At 37.7% G+C, this 22,762-nt stretch overlaps 1 protein-coding gene and 1 non-coding gene across 4 annotated transcripts in view; one reads left to right on the top strand and one right to left on the bottom strand.

Moving 5' to 3' along the window:
• The window catches only part of PSMA8 (proteasome 20S subunit alpha 8), a 31,268-nt gene extending 9,596 nt beyond the window's left edge, over positions 1–21,672 (top strand). The window contains exons 2-7 of one of the 3 annotated variants that reach the window (XM_032602618.1): positions 4,702–4,714; positions 9,766–9,890; positions 13,283–13,405; positions 18,829–18,948; positions 19,064–19,126; positions 21,359–21,672. In XM_032602618.1, the coding sequence (XP_032458509.1) occupies positions 4,702–4,714; positions 9,766–9,890; positions 13,283–13,405; positions 18,829–18,948; positions 19,064–19,126; positions 21,359–21,451 (537 nt within the window). In that variant the 3' untranslated portion in view covers positions 21,452–21,672. Of the gene's footprint in view, positions 1–4,701; positions 4,829–9,720; positions 9,891–13,282; positions 13,406–18,828; positions 18,949–19,063; positions 19,127–21,358 lie in introns of all 3 variants that reach the window. The other 2 variants (XM_032602617.1, XM_032602616.1) reach the window with 2 other exon arrangements.
• TRNAW-CCA lies at positions 15–87 on the bottom strand. The gene has a single exon. It is a non-coding gene; the product is annotated as a tRNA-Trp (tRNA).
• Positions 21,673–22,762: the final 1,090 nt, after the last annotated feature.

Raw genomic sequence — 22,762 nt, 5'->3', positions numbered from 1 at the left:
CATGCAGGATCTAGTTCCCCAGCCAGGGATCGAACCTGGGCCCCCTGCATTGGGAGCATGGAGTCCTACCCACTGGACCACCAGGGAAGTCCCAAAAAAGATGTTTTTTTTTTTTGCGGTACGAGGGCCTCTCACCGGTGCGGCCTCTCCCGTTGTGGAGCACAGGCTCCGGACGCGCAGGCTCAGCGGCCGTGGCTCACGGGCCCAGCCGCTCCGCGGCACGTGGGATCCTCCCGGACCGGGGCACGAACCCGTGTCCCCTGCATCGGCAGGCGGACTCTGAACCACTGCGCCACCAGGGAAGCCCAAAAGATGTTTTTTTAAAACCATGATCACTCCCAATGAAATTAACAAAAACTCCTTAATATTTTATAATAGTCTACATTCTAATTTTCCTTATTGCTTACAAAATATCTTTTTATAGCTCTTTTGTTTGAGTCTGAATCTAAAATCCAGGCATTGCAGTAAGCTGTTAGATATCTCTTTTATTCTTGAACAGCATCCCCCTTTATTTTCATGCCTTGGACTTTTTTTTTTTTTTTGTGGTACACGGGTCTCTCACTGTTGTGGCCTCTCCCGTTGTGGAGCACAGGCTCCAGACATGCAGGCTTAGCAGCCATGGCTCACAGGTCTAGCTGCTCCGTGGCATGTGGGATCTTCCCGGACCGGGGCATGAACCCGTGTCCCCTGCATTGGCAGGCGGACTCTCAACCACTGCACCACCAGGGAAGCCCGCCTTGGACTTTTTGAAGAGACTGGATTAATTGTTCAGTAGTATCCCCCATCTAGATTTGCCTGATTGGTTTTTTGGCCCTCATAGATTTAACGATTTGGAGAGGTAAGTAAAATGAATAAATAATTATAAATGTGTTGATTGCACGAACAGATAGGTTGTTTAGAGAATAATACAGAAGGACTCCTTGAGGTGAGATTTAAATTGAGACCTGAAATAAGAGAAGCATTCCAGACAGTGGGAATACCACATGTGAAGGCTCAGAGGAGGGAAACAGAATTGTGTTTGAGAAGTCTTGAAAGAAGGTAGTGTAGCTGGTGCTTGGTTAACAACCATTACATACTATTGTAGAAGTAGGCAGGGGTCAGATCATGCCCAGCTCTATTGGCAAGACTAAGGAGTTTGAAAAAAGTTTCTAAGGGCAGCGGAAGGATATTCAACTGGGGAGTAATCTGACCTTGTTGATGTTTTTAAATGCTCATGCTGGCTGCTTTGTGGAGACTAGATGGGGGTACAGTGAAGGGTGAGGCTGGAAGGAGGAAGGTGGGGAACAAGAGAAGAAACTGGAAAACCTATTAGGATATGCAGTAGTATGTAGTCCAGGCAAGAAATGATGGTTGCTTTTACTAGAGTGGTGATAGGAAGAAGTGGATAGCTTTTGCAGGTAAAATGGACAGAAACTTGGTGATTGATTGGAAATGGATAGTGTGGAAGAAGGAATGATAAAGGATGTCAACCAGATTTTTGGCTTGAACAGTTGAATGGATGGTGATTCATATTCTGAGATGAACCTGGCTGCTGGTTTGTGATACTTTTAACAAGCTTTGAAATAGTTTTCACAAATAATCTTCTTCCTGCTTTTCTAGTGTTATTTTTAATTTAGGTATGGATGTTGAATTTTATCACGTCTTTGTAGTTTTATCGTTTACTTTTTATTTTTACTATTTGATTGTTTTAGTTTGTACTATTTCAGTTGCCAGTATCAGAAATTCAAATCAAATTAATTTAAGCAAAAAAAATAAATCTATTGAGTCAATTATCCAAAGGGAGCAGCGGTAAACCTTGCTTTCAGGTTCAACTATATGGCTGCTAGGGTATCAAACGATGTCAGCAGAACTGGTGTGTCTCTTCCTCCCTTTCTCTCCTTCTCTCTCCCCTTCTGTCTCTTACTTCCTCTCCCAGTTACTTTCACCCTCAGACATAACATCTCTACGTGGTGGCTCCCAGAGAGCCCTAGGCTTCAGGCTGCCAGCTCTAGGTACAGCAGAAGGAATTATCTTATCTTCCAAACACTTCCAGTAAAACTTTAAGGATTTATCATTTGGCTAGGCTGGGTTACATTATAGCCCCACCTAAAGACTCAGTATTTTTTCAAGAACAATTGAAGTTCTGTTCTCATCAGAAGGCCAAAAATAACAGATCTCCACTTACCCAGTGTAACATTTATATTAAAAGATTTACTTTTATTGATGTTCCTAAAACTCTTGGAATGAACCATACTATTTATGGTATATTGTTATTTTTCTGTACCTCTAGATTCTATTTATGAATATCATTTTGAATGGGCATCAGGTTTCCTAAATGAAAATCATTAGTACTTTTTGCCAGATTTTAACATTGTCATGTAGCTTTCCCTAAAAGTATTAGGGGGACTTCCCTGGTGGCACAGTGGTTAAGAATCCACCTGACAATGCAGGGGACGCGGGTTTGATCCCTGGTCCAGGAAGATCCCACATGCTGCGGAGCAACTAAGCCCGTGCGCCACAAATAATGAGCTCATGTGCTCCAACTGCTGAAGCCCAGGCGCCTAGAGCCCATGCTCCGGAACAAAAGAAGCCACAGCAATAAGAAGCCCACACACCACAATGAAGTGTAGCCCCCGCTCGCCGCAACTAGAGAAAGCCTGCGCACAGCAACGAAGACCCAACGCAGCCAAAAATCAATCAATCAAAATAATTTTTTAAAAGCATTAAGAATATTTCAATTTTGATCTGCACCATAGAATAATTTAAATAGCATAGGAAGTACCTATAACAGAAGATTAGAAAGAATTTATCCATGAACCTTCTAGGTCTGACACTTGCTTTTGAGGAATAGTTCTTTCCTGAAATTATCCCATGTTGGTTAGTGAGAGTAAGACTTCTATCTTTTCTTGAGTAAGTATGAGCAACTTTTAATTTTTCTAATCTGTCATCTTTTTTCAGTCAGGTTTTCAAATTTATTAACTTAGAATTTTTAAATTCCTACTTTTTCACATGTGCATGTATTTATTTTATCCTTTCCTCCTCTTGGCTATATTAACTGAAATACTGCTTTTAATTATTTTTTTAAAAAAACATATCTTGAGGAGTCCGCTGGTGGTCTAGTGGTTAGGATTCAGCTCTTTCACTGCCGTGGTCCAGGTTCAATCCCTGGTCAGGGAACTGAGATCCTGCAAGCTGCTCAGTGCTGCCAAAAAAAAAAAAACTTTTTTTTTACATCTTAGTATTATTTATCAATTGTATTGTTTTCTCCCTAACCATTAATTTCTGCTTTTGCCTTACTTCGCCCCTTAAGTTTAGCTTAAGTATTTTTATTCCTTTTTGATCTTCTTGAATGAATTCTTAGTTTTTACTTGATTTTATAAAGTGAGATTATGAATTTTCTTCTGAGCTTAATTTCATCCACAGAAGACTTTAATATTAGGATTTTCATTATAAACATTTTCTAAATAGTCTGTTTTGACAGTTTTAATCACTTTATCAAGTCAAAAATTATTTAGGTGAGAGCTACATATTGTGTTCTCTTGTGACCAATGAATTGAATTGGATTTATTTCAATTTTGGGAAAACATTGAGATTTTTTTTGAGTCCTAATATATGTTAAAGTGTTATAATGTCCCATGGCTTGGTAGAAAGGCATATTCCCTGTAGGCTTTAAAGTTCGACATGTGTGTATTAGGTGAGGGTGGGATGTGGGGGGGAGGGTAGCTGATGTTGGATAGAATGGTAAGAGAAGGACTATTGGATAAACGGACAGACTTGAAGTAAGGGAACAATAAAAGCAAAAGCCTTGATAAATTGTCTGTGTTTTACTTAACTGGAAGATGTAGTCTCAGATCTAGTTCTATATATTTAACTTGTTCTATATTTTTACTTCAATAATACTAATTCAAGCACACCTTTTGCATAATTATATTGTATAAAACAGTACTAATACCACATTTGGTCACAAGGCAATCATAAAACACAAATGCCTCTCAAAATATTTACATTACCATTGTAATACAGAATTAAAATTCTCATAGATTACTCTTGAACCCCTGAGAAAAGGGTCATGTTTCCCAGAAGTCCCTATCTGAGAGCTACTACTCTTATACATTATTCTTTAAACTTTTTCCAACTTCCTTCCCAAGTGAAGGACTGGAGAGTGGAGCAATAGTGATTCTTCTTGTTATATTCATGTTTGCATTGAGGTTTTCCTTATCACTGATGTAGCGTGAGGGCATTTGGTCTTTCTCTTGGCTACTTATGCCCCCTATTCCTTATCCCTCCAAATTGTGAGATTCTTGGGAGAGCTTTCAGGATTTTTTCCACTTGACTTTGTATACTACTTCTCCTACCACCAGCACTGGTACTACCCATTCTATAAGGAATTCACATGTATTTCCAGCATCTTCTTTCATTTGGGTTAATTTTTTTCTTTATTGAGATAGTACTTCTTTAGGTGTACTGTATGAGATTAGGACACTCACGTAGTTTCAGCATTGGTGGTATATTCTTCTAGTTTATACCTATTTGTCTTTGCTTTGAGTTTGGGAAATGAACTTCAAGTAAGCCTATACCTATGTATCTATTTTCTTAGAAGTCTCCTTTTCTCATTTTTATTGAAGGTTAAGGAAAAGCCTTTCTCCATAAGTCATATGTTAGAATAATTTGATTTTAGTGTTAAAACTGACAACTCGTTATGTTTTTTTAATGACTCAACAGGTTGGAATTCGAGGTACTGATATAGTTGTGCTTGGGGTCGAAAAAAAATCTGTTGCCAAGCTTCAAGATGAAAGAATTGTGAGGAAAATTTGTGCCCTTGATGACCATGTCTGCATGGCTTTTGCAGGTACTTAGGGACCTACAATAATGATAGAGTATCTTGGTGTAGTAGGCTAACAGTTGGCCCCTCTGTAGCTGTTATGCAATATTTATACAACATATAGAGCTAAACTCCATTTCTTATTAAACATAAACAGTATGCCTTATATTTTTTGGGAAATCACAACTCTAAACCAGCATTTCTGATAATGAGCTTTAATAAAACATAAATGTTAAAAGAAATATATTACCTTAATTATAACTTTAGGTAGCTGTTTTCTTTTTAAACTTTTTACTTTGAAATAATTATACTTAGGAAGTTACAAAACAACACAGGGAAGTCCCCTTTACCCAGTTTCCTCCAAAGGTAACATCTTTAAAAACCAGTAAATTGACATTGGTACAAGCCACAGAGCTTATCCAGATTTCACCAGCTCTGTGTGCATTTGTGTGTGTGTGTGTGTGTGTGTGTGTGTGTAGGTTTAATAGATTTAACATGCGTACATTCATGTAGCCATCACCAAAATCAAGATATACAACTCTTTGGTCATCACAGGGCTACATCATGCTATTCCTCCTTCTTGTGTCTGACATCTGGCAACTACTAATCTATTCTCTATCTGTGTAATTTTGCATGAGAATGTTGTATGAATAAAATCACGTGGTATATAATCTTTTCATATTGGCTTTTCTTGTTCAGCATAATTCCCTTGCAGTTCATCCAAGTTATTGCATACGTCATTACTCCATTGCTTTTTATTGCCAAATAGTATTCCATGGTACGGGATATACCACACTTTGCTAACAACTCACCAATTAAAGGACATTTGGATTATTTCCAATTTTTGCCTATTACAAATAAAGCTGGTGTGAACATTCATGTATAGTTTTTTGCATTTTCATTTTTCTGGGATAAATGCTTGAGCACAGTTGCTGGGTCATATAATAATGCATGTTTAGTTTAATAAAAGACCGCCAAATTGTTTTCCAGAGAGGCTGTACTATTTTGCATTCTTGCTCACAATGTATGAATGATTCATTTTCTCTGCATCCTCATTAGCATTTGTGTTGTTACTATTTTTTATTTTAGACATTTGTGTAGGTGTGTCGTGAAATCTCTTGTTGGATTTAATTTGCATTTGCCTCATAGCTAATGATGCTGAACATATTTTCATGTGTTTATTTGCCACTGTATAGCAAACAAGACATGTTTCTTGTCTTTTTTTTTTCTTTTTGCTCCTTTTCTAATTGTTTTTTTTAAAACCAAAATTTTGTATTGAAGTTTAAAAACTTTATTGAGCAAAAAATAGCCTTTACCTTACTATCTTATAAAAGGAATCATTTGCCACAGAACAAGTCTTAATACATTTTAAAAGGTTGAAATCATACAAAGTATTTTTTCTGACCAAAATTGAATAAAACTAGAAATCAAGAGCAGAAGAAAAATGGAAAAATCCACAATATGTGGAAATTAAAGAGTACACCTAAAAAAACCCCATGAATCAAAGAAGAAGTCACAAGAGAAATCAGAGAATATCTTGAGACAAATGAAAATGAAAACACAACATACAAAACTTACGGGATGCAGCCAAAGGATTGCTAAGAGGAAAATTTATAGCTATAAATGCTTACATTAAAAAAAGAGGGCTTCCCTGGTGGCGCAGTGGTTGAGAGTCCGCCTGCCGATGCAGGGGACACGGGTTTGTGCCCTGGTCCGGGAGGATCCCACATGCCGCGGAGCGGCTGGGCCCGTGAGCCATGGCTGCTGAGCCTGCGCGTCCGGAGCCTGTGCTCTGCAACGGGAGAGGCCACAACAGTGAGAGGCCCACGTACTGCAAAAAAAAAAAAAGAAAGAAAGATTTCAATTTAGCAATCTAACTTTACATTAAGAACTAGTAAAAGAAGAACAAACTATAAACCCAAAGCCAGCAGAAGGAAGGAAATAATAAAGATTAGAGCAGAGATATGTAAAATAGAGAATAGAAAAACAATAGTGAAAAAGCAATGGACCCAAGATTTGGTTCTTTGAAAAGATCAACACTATGATAGTATTTTCAAGTTAAAGTTGTATAAATTTAAAAGCAACAGACTGAGGACTCATTTCTTCTATAGGTTGCCTATTTATAAAGTGAAATTGCAATTTTCAATGTATCTTTAAATAGAAATGGTTCTCTTTTTCCTAGCCATTTAGTATTGATTTGTATAATTGCTAGTTCTTATGTTAAAATCAGACACATATACACAACTATGTTACTCGTATGGTTTGACAAATTTATCACTTATTTTTTTCCTTGAAGTAGTTACATTACTACTTTCTAAGTATGATACTTTTATTTTTCTGTAGTTTTGGACCATATTTACAATGTAAAGGGGAAAACTGTACTTCAAAATCTCCTTTCTGATCATATTTTTAAGTTGAGTGAAGCTTTTAGTCTATAGGGTAGGATAAGTCAATCTGTTCCCATTTCTTTCTCTCAGATAACCTTTGCAAAGAGAAGAGAATCAGTTTCTCTTCTTTAACTGAGTATCTGATTATAATTCACACCCTACTCATGAATGTTAGAGTGTTCTTAACAGCGGCATATTCTGACAACGTCTTCATTGTTGGTTACTGTTAAGTATCTTCAGGAGCTGGCAGTTCTTCCAGGTTTGTAGAAACACGTTTTGAAGTGGTGTGGAAGGGAAACAAGAGTCTGCGACTGCAGAAGACTGATGGTTATGTGGGAAACGGCTGTTTCAGAGATTTTGTGAAAGAATTTTTGGGGCAATATGATATTAAGAGAGTGGAGAAAGAAAGAAAATGGTGATGGAAATGTTTGTAATTATTAGAATCCATTTTAAGTTTTTGGTCAGTTTGTTTTTCTTTTGATAGGAACACCTTCTATCTCCTTATTAGAAGTGTTGAGAATTCATCACATGATGTTTTGGTATGACAAAAGCAAGCAGAAGTTTTTTCTTTCTTTCTTTCTCTTTCTCTCTTTCTCTTTTTTGGCCACATGGTTTGTGGGATCTTAGTTCCCCAACCAGGGATTGAACCCGGGCCATCGGCAGTGGAAGCACAGAGTCCTAACCACTGGACCACCAGGGAATTCCCTTCTTTTTCTGTTTTAACATTCCTGATTTTCAAACCCCTAATCTTAGACAAAAAGCTGAGAAGTGACATGTCACAGTTATACTGAATGCAGATTGAATTCTGTTTGTTAATGAAGTAATACTCATTGTTTTCATAAGAAGAAATCCAGCTTACTTCATGGTTTAGGTAATAAGTATTTTGGTTCTGGAATTAGGATAGACCATCAACCTTTGAACAATCTGCCACTGATATCTTCTCAAAAAAGTTTTAAAACCTAATAATCAAACCAGCTACAGTAAGTCCCCTACATATGAACCTTCGAGTTGAGAACTTTCAAAGATGCAAACGGGTCTTCACATGTCCAATCACATAAGTTAGTTCACGTGTCTGGCGTACATTGTCATGTGCGTGCATCCTCTACAAGTGGTTGTGCTTTTATATACTTTACAGTACTGTATAGAGTACAGTAGTACAGTGTCTTTATATCAAGCCCAGGATATCTGGAAGCAAGGGTAAAAGCAGCAATGATGTAGCTGGTACTGCTGAAGAACTGAAGAGATTCTCAACGCAGGAAATGACAAGGGGATTTTCTTTATTTGACAAGGCGCTGTTAGTTTTTGAGGACAGGACCTGAACATAGAATGGTACACGAAGGTTGCAGCAGCCATTCAGAATGCAGTCCAGTGCTACCATGTCATCTATGACGAGAAAAAAAGAGCTACTACCCAGACATCACTGGATCGTTTTTTCAAGCATGTAGATAGAATTGAACCCAGCAAGGAACCAGAACCTGTGCCATCAACGTCAGGCATGAGTGAAACTGCAGCTTGCCCTCCATCTCCTATTGCTGACGATCCTTCAGCTCTACCATCTCCCACCTCCTCTCCCTCCTCCACACAGTAACTCTTCTTCCCTGTTCACTCGATGGCAGCCCCTGTATGCCAGCTGTTGTACTGTACTACTGTACTTTTCAAGGTACTGGACTGTAAGATTAAAAATGTTTTCTTTATTTTTAGTGTTTTTTATGTATTATTTGTGTGAAAAGTATTATAAACCTATTACAGTACAGTACTATGTAGCCAATTGTGTTCGTTGGGTACCTAGGCTAACTTTGTTGGACTTAGGAACAAATTGGACTTATGAATGCACTTTCGGAACAGAACTCGTTCGTATGTAGGGGACTTACTGTCCTGTGAATTAAACCGTTTTGATATTTGGGAAATAGGTAACTTAACATTAGTGTTTAAACATTATTCTTTAAAACAATTTTCTTTAAAAAGTAAATAAGAATGGATCAGGCCTTCCCTGGTGGCGCAGTGGTTGAGAGTCCGCCTGCCGATGCAGGGGACACGGGTTCGTGCCCCGGTTCGGGAAGATCCCACATGCCGCGGAGCGGCTGGGTCCGTGAGCCATAGCCACTGAGCCTGCGCGTCCAGAGCCTGTGCTCCGCAACGGGAGAGGCCGCAACAGTGAAAGGCCCGCGTACCGCAAAAAAAAAAAAAAAAAAAAAATGGATCAAGTGAAGGAAACTAATTTAGGATGAGTTATAGTCTATTTTATAAATCCTTTATTAAGAACATATATTGGAGGGCTTCCCTGATGGCACAGTGGTTGAGAGTCCGCCTGCCGATACAGGGGACGCGGGTTCGTGCCCCGTGCCGCGGAGCGGCTGGGCCCGTGAGCCACGGCCGCTGAGCCTTCGCGTCCGGAGCCTGTGCTCCACAACGGGAGAGGCCACAACAGTGAGAGGCCCGCGTACCACACACACACACAAAAAGAACATATATTGGAGAAAACAAAGGATGTTACAAGAAAAATATCATGGTGGCCAAAACCCTTTTGACAAGAAAAAATGTCATCCTTTTTTTCTAATGTATCGACTACTTTTATAGGACTGACTGCTGATGCAAGAGTAGTAATAAGCAGAGCTCGTGTGGAGTGCCAGAGTCATAAGCTTACAGTTGAGGACCCAGTCACTGTAGAATATATAACTCGCTTCATAGCAACCTTAAAGCAGGTAAGCCAGTATTCCAACAGATTTCTTCAAGTTTTCTTCTTTTCCATCATTATGGGTCCTGTCATGGGAATACTACAGTCACTCCAACCATTTAGTCTATTAAAACATGCTAAATTCCTTATTTCTCACACTTAACTTCAAACTCACATTCTTATTCCAGTGGAGTGGATTGATTTGATATCAGAAATCTCAATCAATGTCAATTCTGAGAATTATATTAAATTTTAAAAAATGAGTAACCTTTTAAGGAGATTTCTACAGTTGTACAGATTTCTACATCAGAGATGTAGCAGTAAAACACATGTTTTAAAGTTTTCCAAAGAAATACCCATGATTGTTTCACCTACAAAGCTAAACACAACTGATCAGGTTTAGATATGACTTCTTCTGAGTCCATGTGTAGAAACATGATTTGACATTTAGTATAATCATGATGTATACAAGTATTGTTTCATTTATTATCATTTTCTTTCTTCTTTAAATATGGCAACATCTCCTTATAATTACCATCCTTACGAACTATATAGTACTGTTTCTAGTTGCTATCTGGTAATTATTTAGGTTGTTTCCAGTTTCTTTCCTTTTCTCCTTTTCTCTCTGTCTCTCTCTCTCTCTCTCTCTCTCTCTCTGCCTTTCTCTCTGTCTCTCTCTCAATTTGCTGCTTTAATAACATTACTCTATCTTTGTCACAGCTTTTCTTTTTCTTTTTTGAATTATATTGTTAAATTAATTTTCAGTATGGAATTACTAGATTAGAGATTGTAATTAGTTTTAAGACTCTTGTTATACATAGCTAAATTGCTTTCTAAAAAGATTGAACAAATTTTTATTGTACAACTAGCAATGCATAAATACATCCCTGAAGAATCATCAGCATTGGATTTTTCATTTTTCTTTTATTTTGCAAATAAGTATAACATAGTACTGTAATAGTTGTTTTAATTTGTATTTTATAATTAGTAGTAAGGTCAATTTTTTTCCACATGTTGGTATGCTATTTTCATTTCTCCCAGTGTAAACTATCTTTCCTTTTGACAGGCACTCTAGTAGTTAAGAATGTACTCCCAGGAGCCAGAATTTTGGGATTTAAATCCTGGCTTTGCTACTTCCTAGTTAATGCCTTGGGAAAACTATTTAGCCTGTTTTGCCTCAATTTTCTTATTTATAAAATGAATGTTACAATAATGTTCGTTGAATTGCAGTATGGATTAAATGATTTAGTACATTTTAATGCATTTAGAATACTTCCTGGCATGGATTTTACCATTTGTCTACACAGAGATTTTTTAGTAGGTTCTATATATTCTAGATATTAAAGTTTTAGATTACATACATGTTTTTTTTTAATTTAATTCATGTTTCAAGAAAGTTCAACATTTTTATATTGTTCTGTTTTTCTTTTTTCTTTGCTTTGATTTCCCAGTAGTTAAAAGGTACTCACCAAAAAACAAGGTGTGGAACATTGTATATACAAGGTTCCCAAATGTGGATTTTAGGCTTTCTTTTGGAAATAAAAAGCTATTATGCATGGAACATTTATAGAAATATACATTGTGAATCTGTAACAGTGGGGTTGCTACTGAGGAGGAGGCTGAGGCTGTGGGACAAAAGAGTTATCCCCATGTACACCTTTTGTTCTTTTAAATTATTTTAAGTTGTGCATATGTTACTGTTTCATTAAAAAGTGGTTGATTAGGACTTCCCCTGAGGTCCAGTGATTACGACTCCACGCTTCCAGTGCAGGGGGCGCGGGTTTGATCCTTGGTGGGGGAACTAAGTTCCCACATGCAGCATGGTGCAGCCAATACAAAACGAAACCAAAAAAGTGGTTAATTAAGCAAATAAGGTAGAAGTTTCTCTCCTCGAAAGTATATTTACAAAACATCTACTTCATACCTAGGTGTGAACTAGGAACATTAGGAAATACAGAGAAAAAAGACAAACCCTATTCTTTAAGAGTTTGTATTGTGGACTTCCGTGGTGGTGCAGTGGTTAAGAATCCGCCTGCCAGTGCAGGGGACATGGGTTCAATCCCTCATCCGGGAAGATCCCACATGCTACCGAGCAACTAAGCCCATGTGCCACAACTACTGAGCCTGTGCTCTAGAGTCCGTGAGCCACATCTACTGAGCCTGCGTGCCACAACTACTAAAGCCCACGTGCCTAGAGCCTGTGCTCCGCAACAAGAAAGGCCACCGTAATGAGAAGCCCATGCACCGCAACGAAGAGTAGCCACTGCTCACCACAGCTAGAGAAAGACCGCGCATCAATGAAGACCCAACGCAGCCAAAAATAAAGATAAATAAATTTACAAAAAATAAAAGTATGTTATTAAAAAAAAGAGTTTATGTTTTAACTCACTATTTGCATTCAAAATTTAAAGTGGTTTGGGATTCCCTGGCTGTCCAGTGGTTAGGACTCCATGCTTCCACTGCAGGGGTCCCGGGTTCAATACCTGGCCTGGGAACTAAGATCCCACAAGCCATGAAGCCAAAAAAAAAAACCCCAAAAAACCCCGAAACTTAAAGTGGCCTATAAATATAATACAATTAAAATTTAAAAACAGATATGTAGACAAGTCCAAGAAGAAAGCTAGTATAAAGCTATCTCAAGCCATAGAGTTATATACAGTTCCTACAGTTGCCTACAAATGTAGTCCTGAGTTTTCTGCCAGGGCTGCCTCTCTGCACAACTTCTGTGGATGCCAGTCTCAGAATTAGTGTGAATTCCACTCCCTAGAGCACAAATTCAGAAAGTTCCTGGCACTAAAGTAAAAAGAAATACCATTGGTTTCCAGTGCCCCACTGTCAGTCAGGAAAAAACTTATTTTTTTCTTCAAGAGAAACAGAGGTTCCTTGTCTTGGTACTGAAAGAAGTGTCTTAGTTGGGTTTTTATATAGAGATAACTTGGTATAGTGAACAGAATATACTTGATACTAATAGTATCAAGTAAGAATACTTGATAATAACAAAGTGTCCCTCAAAGTAAACCAAGGACATGCTTCCAAAGCACAGCTCATTGAAATCAGCTTTATTGGGAACCAAAATGGTATGACATGCACAGTTCTCTGAAGTAAGAAAAAAGCTTAAAGTCTAGTTATGTTACCAAACTTACATAAGGCAACGAGAAAACAAATTTAAGACCATACATAAGAAACTTACGATTTTATTTTACATATCGTGTACATTTATTTCTCAAAATTTTCATCATGGATTGTGGTTAGTACAAAAAAAGGAAGAGGATCTTGAAGTCATACACAATAGGAATTAATAAAGATCATATTATCAGGAATACTTTACTATTGGAATTTGTTATTTGATAAGTAATAGTGTTGTCCTTTCTTTAAAAGGCCTCATATAGAAAGTAGTCATGAAAACATTTTATTTTTCAGAAATATACTCAAAGCAATGGACGAAGACCTTTTGGTATTTCTGCCTTAATTGTAGGTTTTGACAATGATGGTATCTCAAGATTATATCAGACGGATCCCTCTGGTACTTATCATGCTTGGAAGGTGAGTCATGAATTTGTTAATGTATTTTAGAATTTGAGTAGGTGCTTTATCTGTTTCAGGGACATGACAACAAATTATGTTGTACTAAAATATTGATGGTAGTATAAACTTTATGTAACAATTTAGCTAGTCAGAAACTATGATGGTTTTTGATGGATAAAGAAACACTTTGGTTTATTAATCACAGGATCTTTACTTTTGAAAAATGTGACAAACCAAAATGTATATAAATGGCAAAGTAAGATAAATACCCAGTTTCTTTTCATCATTCATTCCTCCATATTAGTAGGATGCTTGCTTTGAGTAGAAATAGTCTTTTTGTTTTCAGTAAAGAATTAAATGAGCTTTTAAATCTCATGGTGAAATCTTTAATATATCCTCTATTCTAGGAGAGTCAAAGCACCCCAAACTATGAATCTATACCTATGTGTCAGTACCTGGCAGTTGTATCCACATAATTCCTGGAACATAGTTTGTTTTCCAGATAAGTTGTTACTCTTGTTTTAGTACCCAACTGCTAACTTTGTTTAATGGTAAACTCAAATATAATACAAAAGTCTAGGGCTTAGGGAAACTAGTAACAGCTTGCAGAAGTGAATTTTTGTATATTCTCATATATAAGAATAAGACTATATATTATAGAGTCTAAGTGATTTTGACTTTATTAAAAGTTTAAACACTCAGGCTTTAAATAATTTTATAAAGAGCTTATTTTACTGTTATTAAGGGCCAAATAAATTCATGGGAAATACTGCCTTGGTCTTTAAACCTGTATTAACTAAAGGATTTGATTTTAGCTGACCATACTCATAAGACGGTTATGAGTTAACCAGGCCAGTAAAACAGTGGATTATATTCTTGCCACAAAGATCTGAATACTTGCGTTATTAACTGCACATCTTAAAAAGCTATCTGGACAATCTAATTGGTAACCAGAAACTATGAATTTACCTGATGCAAATGCCAGACTTTTTTTCTGCCGGCTAGAAATCTTTTACAGGTACTAGATTTCATGTGCCTCCCAAATCTATGCCCTAAACAAAACAAATTATTACACTCAATCTTTCTCTAAATATTTTGAAGTCTGCCATCTTCTGTTTACATTTATCATTACATCCTGACCTTTAATTTCAATATCATAACAATTTCCAAGTTTACATAATTTTCAATTTTAATTTGGTTGCTCCCTGGGGGTTATATAGAGAAGCATTTTTATTTCATTTCAAGGTCAGTCAGGAAAATTATGGAAATTTTTTTAATTGTTGGGGATTTCATTTATCACTCAGGTCTGAAACTGCTGCTGTGGTACTGCAAGGCCACGTGGTGGAGGTGGGGAGGGTGTGAACAGCGTGAGCACGTGCGCACACACACCTACACCCCGTTATCATCATTTTACTGATTTTACATGTTGTCCTTTCTTATAAGATTTTGGTTGAAGGAAGCATTATGCAGCTTAAAAAAATCATCAATAACAAAAAAGTCTTGAAAACTTTAATTTTACGTATTTGGTAAGACTCAGGAGTTAAGTGATTTTTTTTTTTTTTAAGTTAAGTTCACTAGTTAATAGCAAAACTGGAATTAGAACTCAGGGTCTTCTGCTTGTTAGTCCAGTATTCTGTCCACTACTTCATGCTACTTCCCTAGGCCAAAGGATTCTCTATACATTTTATATAAATTCTGATATTCAGTCTTTAGAGGTGGAGTAAAATCTTCCGGTTTTATTTTTATTTGTGGGGCGGCGCGCTATGGCACTTTAAACATAAGATCAAGTTTTTTTGTTTGTTTGTTTCTATGTTTTGTTTTTTTACTCTGACCTATTATACCACGTAGCCTGACAGGATGGTATAGAGGACTTGAGAACACAGCTCTGGTACCATGAGATGACAACACTGCAGTACTAGGCTGTAGTCTTACAGGGTACACATAGAAGACATGTGAAATAGATACTAGAGATTTTTGCTTATTAGAGTAACATGATCTGATTTATATTTTTAAAGTATCTATCTCTTTTTTTTTTTTTTTTTGCGGTACGCAAGCCTCTCACTGTCGTGGCCTCTCCCATTGCGGAGCACAGGCTCCGGACACGCAGGCTCAGCGGCCATGGCTCACGGGCCCAGCTGCTCCACAGCATGTGGGATCCTCCCAGACCGGGGCACGAACCCGTGTCCCCTGCATCCGCAAGCAGACTCTCAACCACTGCGCCACCAGGGAAACCCTAAAAGTATCTCTTTTATTGAGAACAGATTGTAGGGTAGAAGCAGGCAAACAAGTTAGGGGACTCTTAATAATAATTCAGGCAAGACCAGATTTAGATCAGGGGCAGTGGCCAGTGAAAGGTGGGGATAGATCCAGTCTATTCTGTAAAGGAGGAGAACCCAGAAAGCAATATCCTGGATCCTAAGTGAAAACAGTATTCTAAGAAGAGTTGATCAGCTGAGTCAGTGCCACTGATGGATCAAGTAAGAAGAGGACATGAAATGATTGAATTTGGTAACAGGCAAGTCATGGGTGACTTCGGCAAGGACAGCTTGGATGGAGCGATGGTGAAGAGCTTATAAGGCCAAGTGTTTTGCTGTTGTAGGTAACACTTTAAAACAGGAACAAAGTTAATATGTTGTATATTTCAGAGCAGTGTTTCTCAAAGTGTATTTCTTTTGATGTTAATAGGTGTAATGTAAACAAGCTCTTTAAAGCTAATTAACTTTGAGAGATGTTTTTCTAAAGAAATTTAATAAATTTTGTTACGTTCTGCATCTTCTAAAAGGCATTATAAATATTCTAGAAGCAGCTAAAGTAGTAGTCTCCAAGATTACTTGAATTTGGAACCCTTTTATCATAGATCCTCTCTCTACTCTGGTATTCTTTGGAAAATATTTTAAAGGTCATTTAACCATCATTTTTAGGAAGTATATTAGGAAGTGCTTTGGGGATCAGCATTTGTTGAAGGGAAGGGAACCAGATTAGGCTGAGGGAAAAGTTGGACTGCAGTGCAATCTCAATAAAGGCCTCATCAATCCCATGGGAAGCCCTGGATCTGGGGTAGCTCTTCAAAGTTGTTCCAAGTTGGGGTGAGGGGACTGGACATGAATAGCTCTTCATCAATCAGTCATTGGACTTGGGCCAACCCTAGATAGTACAAGACCTTAGATGAGGCAGCTCTTGTTAACAAAGGCACCTCTCAAAGAAAGTTAAGAGCTGAGGGCTGTGTGCCATTGGCACTTCCAGCAACTGTAGGAATAAGGCTTTCATTTCTGAAGGGGAGTGGGGCAGTATGTCACAAGATCTACTCAAATGTGTATTCGTGAGTTGTTGTTCTTGGCTCCTAACAACAGAGATGCGATGATTCTTCACACAGAAGGATTTATTTCTCCCACATAATGAGGTTGAAATAGGCAGTTGCTGGTGTTTGCCTCTTTTATTATCTTAGTCTTTTCTCATGCTCTCAAGGTAGTTACTAGACCTCCAGCCAACATGTCTGCATTACAGGCAGCAAGGATTACTAGAAGTTTCACCCAGTTACTTCCACTTGTATATACCTTTTGGTAACAGAGGGTAGGACATGACATTTTTCAGCAGGCACATTGCCTAGAGTTCTGTTACAAAGGAAGAATGGACATTGGGGTTGGCAGCTCATATTGTTTGCCACAGAAAATCGTCATTAATCTGGATAGGCAGGCAGGAAAAACACTGCAAACCCATCAGGGTCTGTTGAAGTGAGCTGGAGTGGGTGATCGGGTTGCAGGGAGGGTAGGGGCATGAGTGTGGCAAGAAGCAGCTAGATTTTAGGAAACCAGTCAAATAGGTTAAGAGTTAAAGAATTTTGACATCAGCAATCGGAAGAGGTGGACAGGAACGTCACCAGGAATTTACAAGGTGACTTTTAAAGGCTCAGTGAGATTTTTGGACAAACCACTACCTTATGTACTTCCTCTCTGGGCAGCAACCAATTAGTTAACCAAAACAAACTAGAAGCTGATAAACTCCAAAGTCATACCAGGCTGAAGGCTTTACCTTTGATCTTAATGAAATTTCAAGGCCACAAAATCTGATTTAAAATTTCACAGCTATTTAGTTTAATCTTCTGAAATATAAAGGTATCAAAAAAGTTCTGTCAAGTAGCAGAACTATATACTCATGTAGTACAAAAGGTGTGTTTTCATTCTCACTTCCTAAGAGACTCCTTTGAGATCTCTTTCCAGTAATCATTATACCTACCAGTTGGAACTGAGACATCCCCCATTTCGTGCCAGAATCCTTCAGTGAAAGGATGGGCCTTTCTGCTGGTTCTTTTCTCTCTCTAGAGACATCACAGCAAGGGGCATGTGGCAGCATGGGGTATAGAGTTCAAAGCTTGGATTGGTGATTCCGTCTACTTGGTTTCAAAGCTCAGATCTTCTACTTACCCGCTATATGATCTTGGGCAAGATTACTTAAGCCAGTGGTTCACAATGGGGGTGATTTTGTCCCATCTAAGGGACATTTGGCAATATCTAGAGACACATTTGGTTGTCACAGCTGAGGCCGGGGTGCTGCTGGCATCTAGTGGATAAAGGCTGCTAAACATCCTACAGTGCACAGGACAGCCCTCACAAGGGCAGAGCTATCCAGCCCAGGATGCCAACAGTGCTGAGGTTGAGAAGGCTCTTTTAACCCTGTATGAATTAGAGTAGTAACAGTTCCTATTTAATTGTTTTTGTGATGGTTAAGATGAGATAATCCATGTAAAATACTTAACATAGTGCCTGGCACATTAAGTGCTCTGTTAATATAAATTGCTGTTATCATCATTATCATTACTAGTACTGGATATTGAGACTAAATGGAAAGAACATGCCATATACTACTTGTTGTCATGCAGCCAGGAAAATGCATTTACCTCTTCCCTTCATTTGATGAAAATTTCTAAAGAACAAAGAAAAATGGGGCATGGAACAGAAGCAGCCTTTCTTGCTTATAGTCAAAGGATATAATGAATCAGTAATTAGTATACTTATATTCTAAGTTCTAAGAAAATGATGCACAGTCCTATCCACAGAAACAACTTTCTTCTTCACAGTGATGTCCTTTTTTTCTTTTCTTCTTTTTTCATCATATTGCAAAGTTATGTCTCCTTTCCTCTTCACATCTTTTCGAGTTTCAACTCTTTTAATCTTTTCTGACTACTAAGGACTTGGGAGCCATTAAGGAAATAGAAAGCACTGGCTAGGAAAGCATTGGTATATTTGAAAGTCAGCCATGCCATCACCACAGATTATTCATATAGTAATCAGATGAGCTGTTGAAATGTTTGCTAAATCTTCGAACCTACAATCTTCATTTAGTAATTATGCTAAGAAATATTGGAGTAAGCTCTAGACCTCACTTAGTAACCATAAGTTCATTCATATTGCAATGATATTAATAATTATCTTCTATCTTTCAAGGCAAATGCAATAGGTCGAAGTGCTAAAACTGTCCGAGAATTTCTAGAAAAGAATTACACAGAAGATGCTGTAGCAAACGACAGTGAAGCTATCAAATTAGCAATAAGAGCTTTGCTGGAAGTAAGTGATCTAATAAAGCATATACAGAAAAGCATGTTTTTTCCCCTCATTCAGTCGCCTTTTAAAACAGAGACTTTCCTGAAGTAATTCTAAAATTGCACTTGTTTTACATTAGGTTGTCCAATCTGGTGGAAAAAACATTGAACTTGCTATAATAAGAAGAAAGCAACCTTTGAAGGTAAGTCATTAACCAAAGAGGAAAAAATATCTGTAGCATCAAGTATTTTGACAAAATTTAATATGTTGTTGACACCTGTGAATCTTTTATTATAAGCCTGAAACATCCATTAGCATCCACTGACACTATGATGACTTCTGTTTTGTTTCTGTAGCCTAATAGTCACTAATTTGTACATGCTTATTACACTAGCCCTCTGGGAAGACCCAGATGTGCTGAGATCTATATATAGGCCTACCGCATTTAGTATATGTTCTTATAAGTAGGAACCCCTACTGAGTCAGTCCTATATAGGGTCAGTGTAGCATATTCCTTACAAAGATTCATTCCTGGCACCATATAGAGAACAGTTACTCTTCCTGTCTTTACATCTTCTGAAATCAAGATTAGCTTCTAGCCAGTGTCATTCCGCTGCCATTTATATAATTGTTGGCCCTCTAGGCTTCTAACACAATGTTATCCTTCATTATGTCAAAAAACCATCCTTGGGCTTCCCTGGTGGCGCAGTGGTTGAGAGTCCGCCTGCCGATGGAGGGGACGCGGGTTCGTGTCCTGGTCTGGGAGGATCCCGCGTGCCGCGGAGCGGCTGGGCCTGTGAGCCATGGCTGCTGAGCCTGCGCGTCCGGAACCTGTGCTCCACAACGGGAGAGGCCACAGCAGTGAGAGGCCCGCATACCGCAAAAAAAAAACACAACAAAAAAAACCCCCACCCTTTCTTGATTGCCTACTGGTTTTTATCTATTTTCTCTACTTTTCATTTATGAGTGCCTTAAGCTTATGTAAGACTTGCATTTTAATATCTAGTGTGATAATCTTTCCATATTTCTTTATGGCAAGTCTAGCATTATTATTTGTACACCTTTTGTCAGCCATTATGTGTTAAAACTGCTAGACTGCAAAATAAAGTATTCAGAACGCTGTGATAAATTGTTCCAAATATTGTGATAGAGGACTCATTGGCTAAAGAGCATTTGAAATGTGGTTCACTATTGTTCATTAGGTAGAGCTTCACACTGTTTGCTAACTAGCTGTCCTTTAGCTGAGAGTATACAAAAGCACTTGCATGGGAAACTATATGAAAAGTGCGCTAAAAAGGATTATTTTACATATAACTTTTGTTTTAAAGAAAATATTTCAAGGGGAAATAATGTTAAAATCAGTGCTGTGTGGAGTAGTGGTTTTTGCTTTTTTGTTTTCTTGACAGTTTTTTTGTTGTTGTTATTGTTGTTTTGACACCAATGGATGGGGATGCAAGGAGAGTGCAGGAGCAAGTTTCAGTGAATAAGAGAAATGGGGACAGGGTAGTTGGGTCTGCCTCTGCAAGTCTCCACATAAATAACCAGGGTGCTGAGCACAGAGTATGGAGATAGGAACTGGGTCAGGTTGTCACCCCTGCTGCCAAGGACTCAGGGACAGATGTGCCAACACCACAGGGACACAGAACCACTGAGTCCAGAGTCACCTCTCCAGCCCCATCACATACATATGTACACACCTGGACAGACACACACAGAGATATACATATAGTTTTATTTATGAGTGGTAGAATGGTATGTGTACTGGCACCAAAGTTACACTATCTTTCCACATGATATTTCACAATAGGCTGTGTAGTGAATAGAGCCTGTGCTTTGGAATTGGATAGATCTGGGTTTAATTTCCAGCAGATACATTTGTTTAACCATATGATCTGGAGCAAGTTGCTCCCAACTCTGATTTTAAATAAAATAAAATTGATTTAAATAAAATAAAAACTGTTTTGCTCTCTACTCAGTAGCTGTAAACAAAGCACAGTGTAAATCATCATTTTCCTGCCTTTGGCTAGTCCATGAGCTGATAAAATAGACAAACCTTTTCAAGAATCACACAGTGGGGTAGGGATAGGAGTTCAGTAATGAGTTATTTGCTCATGAATAGAATAAGCCTCGCATAAAAATGTTTTCAGAGTTATCAGATACAGGATATGTAATGCAATGTTGCATTTGCCCAGCTTTCTATATTAGCACACGAGAGTGGAAATGTCATAGAGTTCTGGTTTTGTCCATAATTGTTACAAGTATGTTGCTTTTGAACCTTGTGAAATATTTCATTATATATTTGAAGTTATAAAATATAATGTTATAAATAGAACATAAAAATTTATAAAATATAATTGGGTTCCTTCACATTATAAATATTTAGAAATTATTGCTATAATTGAAATTTGCTTTTTAAATTTTTTTCTCTTTTCAGATGTTTAGTGCCAAAGAAATTGAATTACAAGTAAATGAAACAGGAAAGAAAGAGGAAGAAGCAAAGAAGAAAAAATCAAAGAAGACTGCCTAATTCTTAGGATAAACCCTGGGAGCTTTTAATATTTTGTTGTGCTCCTTAGAATTATTTAGTGAAATTTTAAGGAAATAAGTTAATTTGCAACATTACATTTAGTAGTTACGTGTTGTTTTGAGAATGCCATATTTGTGGCTGTCTTCAGTCTATTACATGGACAAACATACATTAGTATGACGATTTTCTTTGAAAAGAGAGTTCAGTAGTTGTTGAAAGCAGTCAAGATTTTACATAAGCCCGAGACTATATAACTTGCCTTGTATGTTACTTTTTTCATACATGCAAATTTAATTAATAAAAATGTTTAATTAATAATTTAGTGCCATTTGAGCATAGACTGTCAGTTAAAGATAGCTATTCCAAAATAAACTGAATATACTATTGACTTGCATTTCTAGATGAATGATAAAAACATCCTTGTGTTGGTGAATTGCCAAAATTTTGTCAGAGCCTTTTAAAGAAATTTTAAAATATTTTGTTATATTTATTTTACCTTTGTTATTTTATAAGTTGCAGTACAGTCATCCCTTGGTATCCAAGGGGGATTGGTTCCAGGACCCCTTGTGGATACCAAAATATGCAGATGCTCAAGTCCCTTATACAAAATGGCACAGTATTTGCATTAACCTATACACATCCTCTTGTATACTTTATATTTTCTTCCACTTTTATTGAGATATAATTGACATACAGCACTGTATAAGTTTAAGGAGTACAGCATAATGATTTGATTTAGAAACATCATGAAGTGATTATCACAATAAGTTTAGTGGACATCATCTCATATAGATGCAAAATGAAATAAACAGAAAATAATTCTATTTCTTGTGGAGAACTCTTAGGATTTACTCTCTTAACAACTTTCATATATAACGTACAACAGCATGAATTATATTTACCATGTTGTACATTACATCCCTAGTACTTATTAATCTTACACCTGGAAGTTTGTGCCTTTTGACTGCCTTCATCCAATTGCCCCTTCCTCCAACCTCTGCCTCTGGGAACCACAAATCTGATCTCTTGAGTGAGTTTGTTTGTTTTTTCTTTTTTTTTTTAATTTATTTAGTTTATTTTTAGCTGCGTTGGGTCTCTGTTGCTGTGCACGGGCTTTCTCTAGTTGCAGCAAGCGGGGGCTACGCTTCGTCGCGGTGCACAGGCTTCTCACTGCAGTGGCTTCTCTTGTTGCGGAGCATGGGCTCTAGGTGCATGGGCTCAGTAGTTGTGGCTTGCGGGCTCTAGAGCGCAGGCTCAGTAGTTGTGGCACACGGGCTTAGCTGCTCCATGGCATGTGGGATCTTCCTGCAC

Source organism: Phocoena sinus, chromosome 14 (assembly GCF_008692025.1).
Source record: "Phocoena sinus isolate mPhoSin1 chromosome 14, mPhoSin1.pri, whole genome shotgun sequence".
NCBI lineage: Eukaryota > Metazoa > Chordata > Mammalia > Artiodactyla > Phocoenidae > Phocoena > Phocoena sinus.
This window is presented reverse-complemented; position numbering and strand designations above follow the sequence as displayed.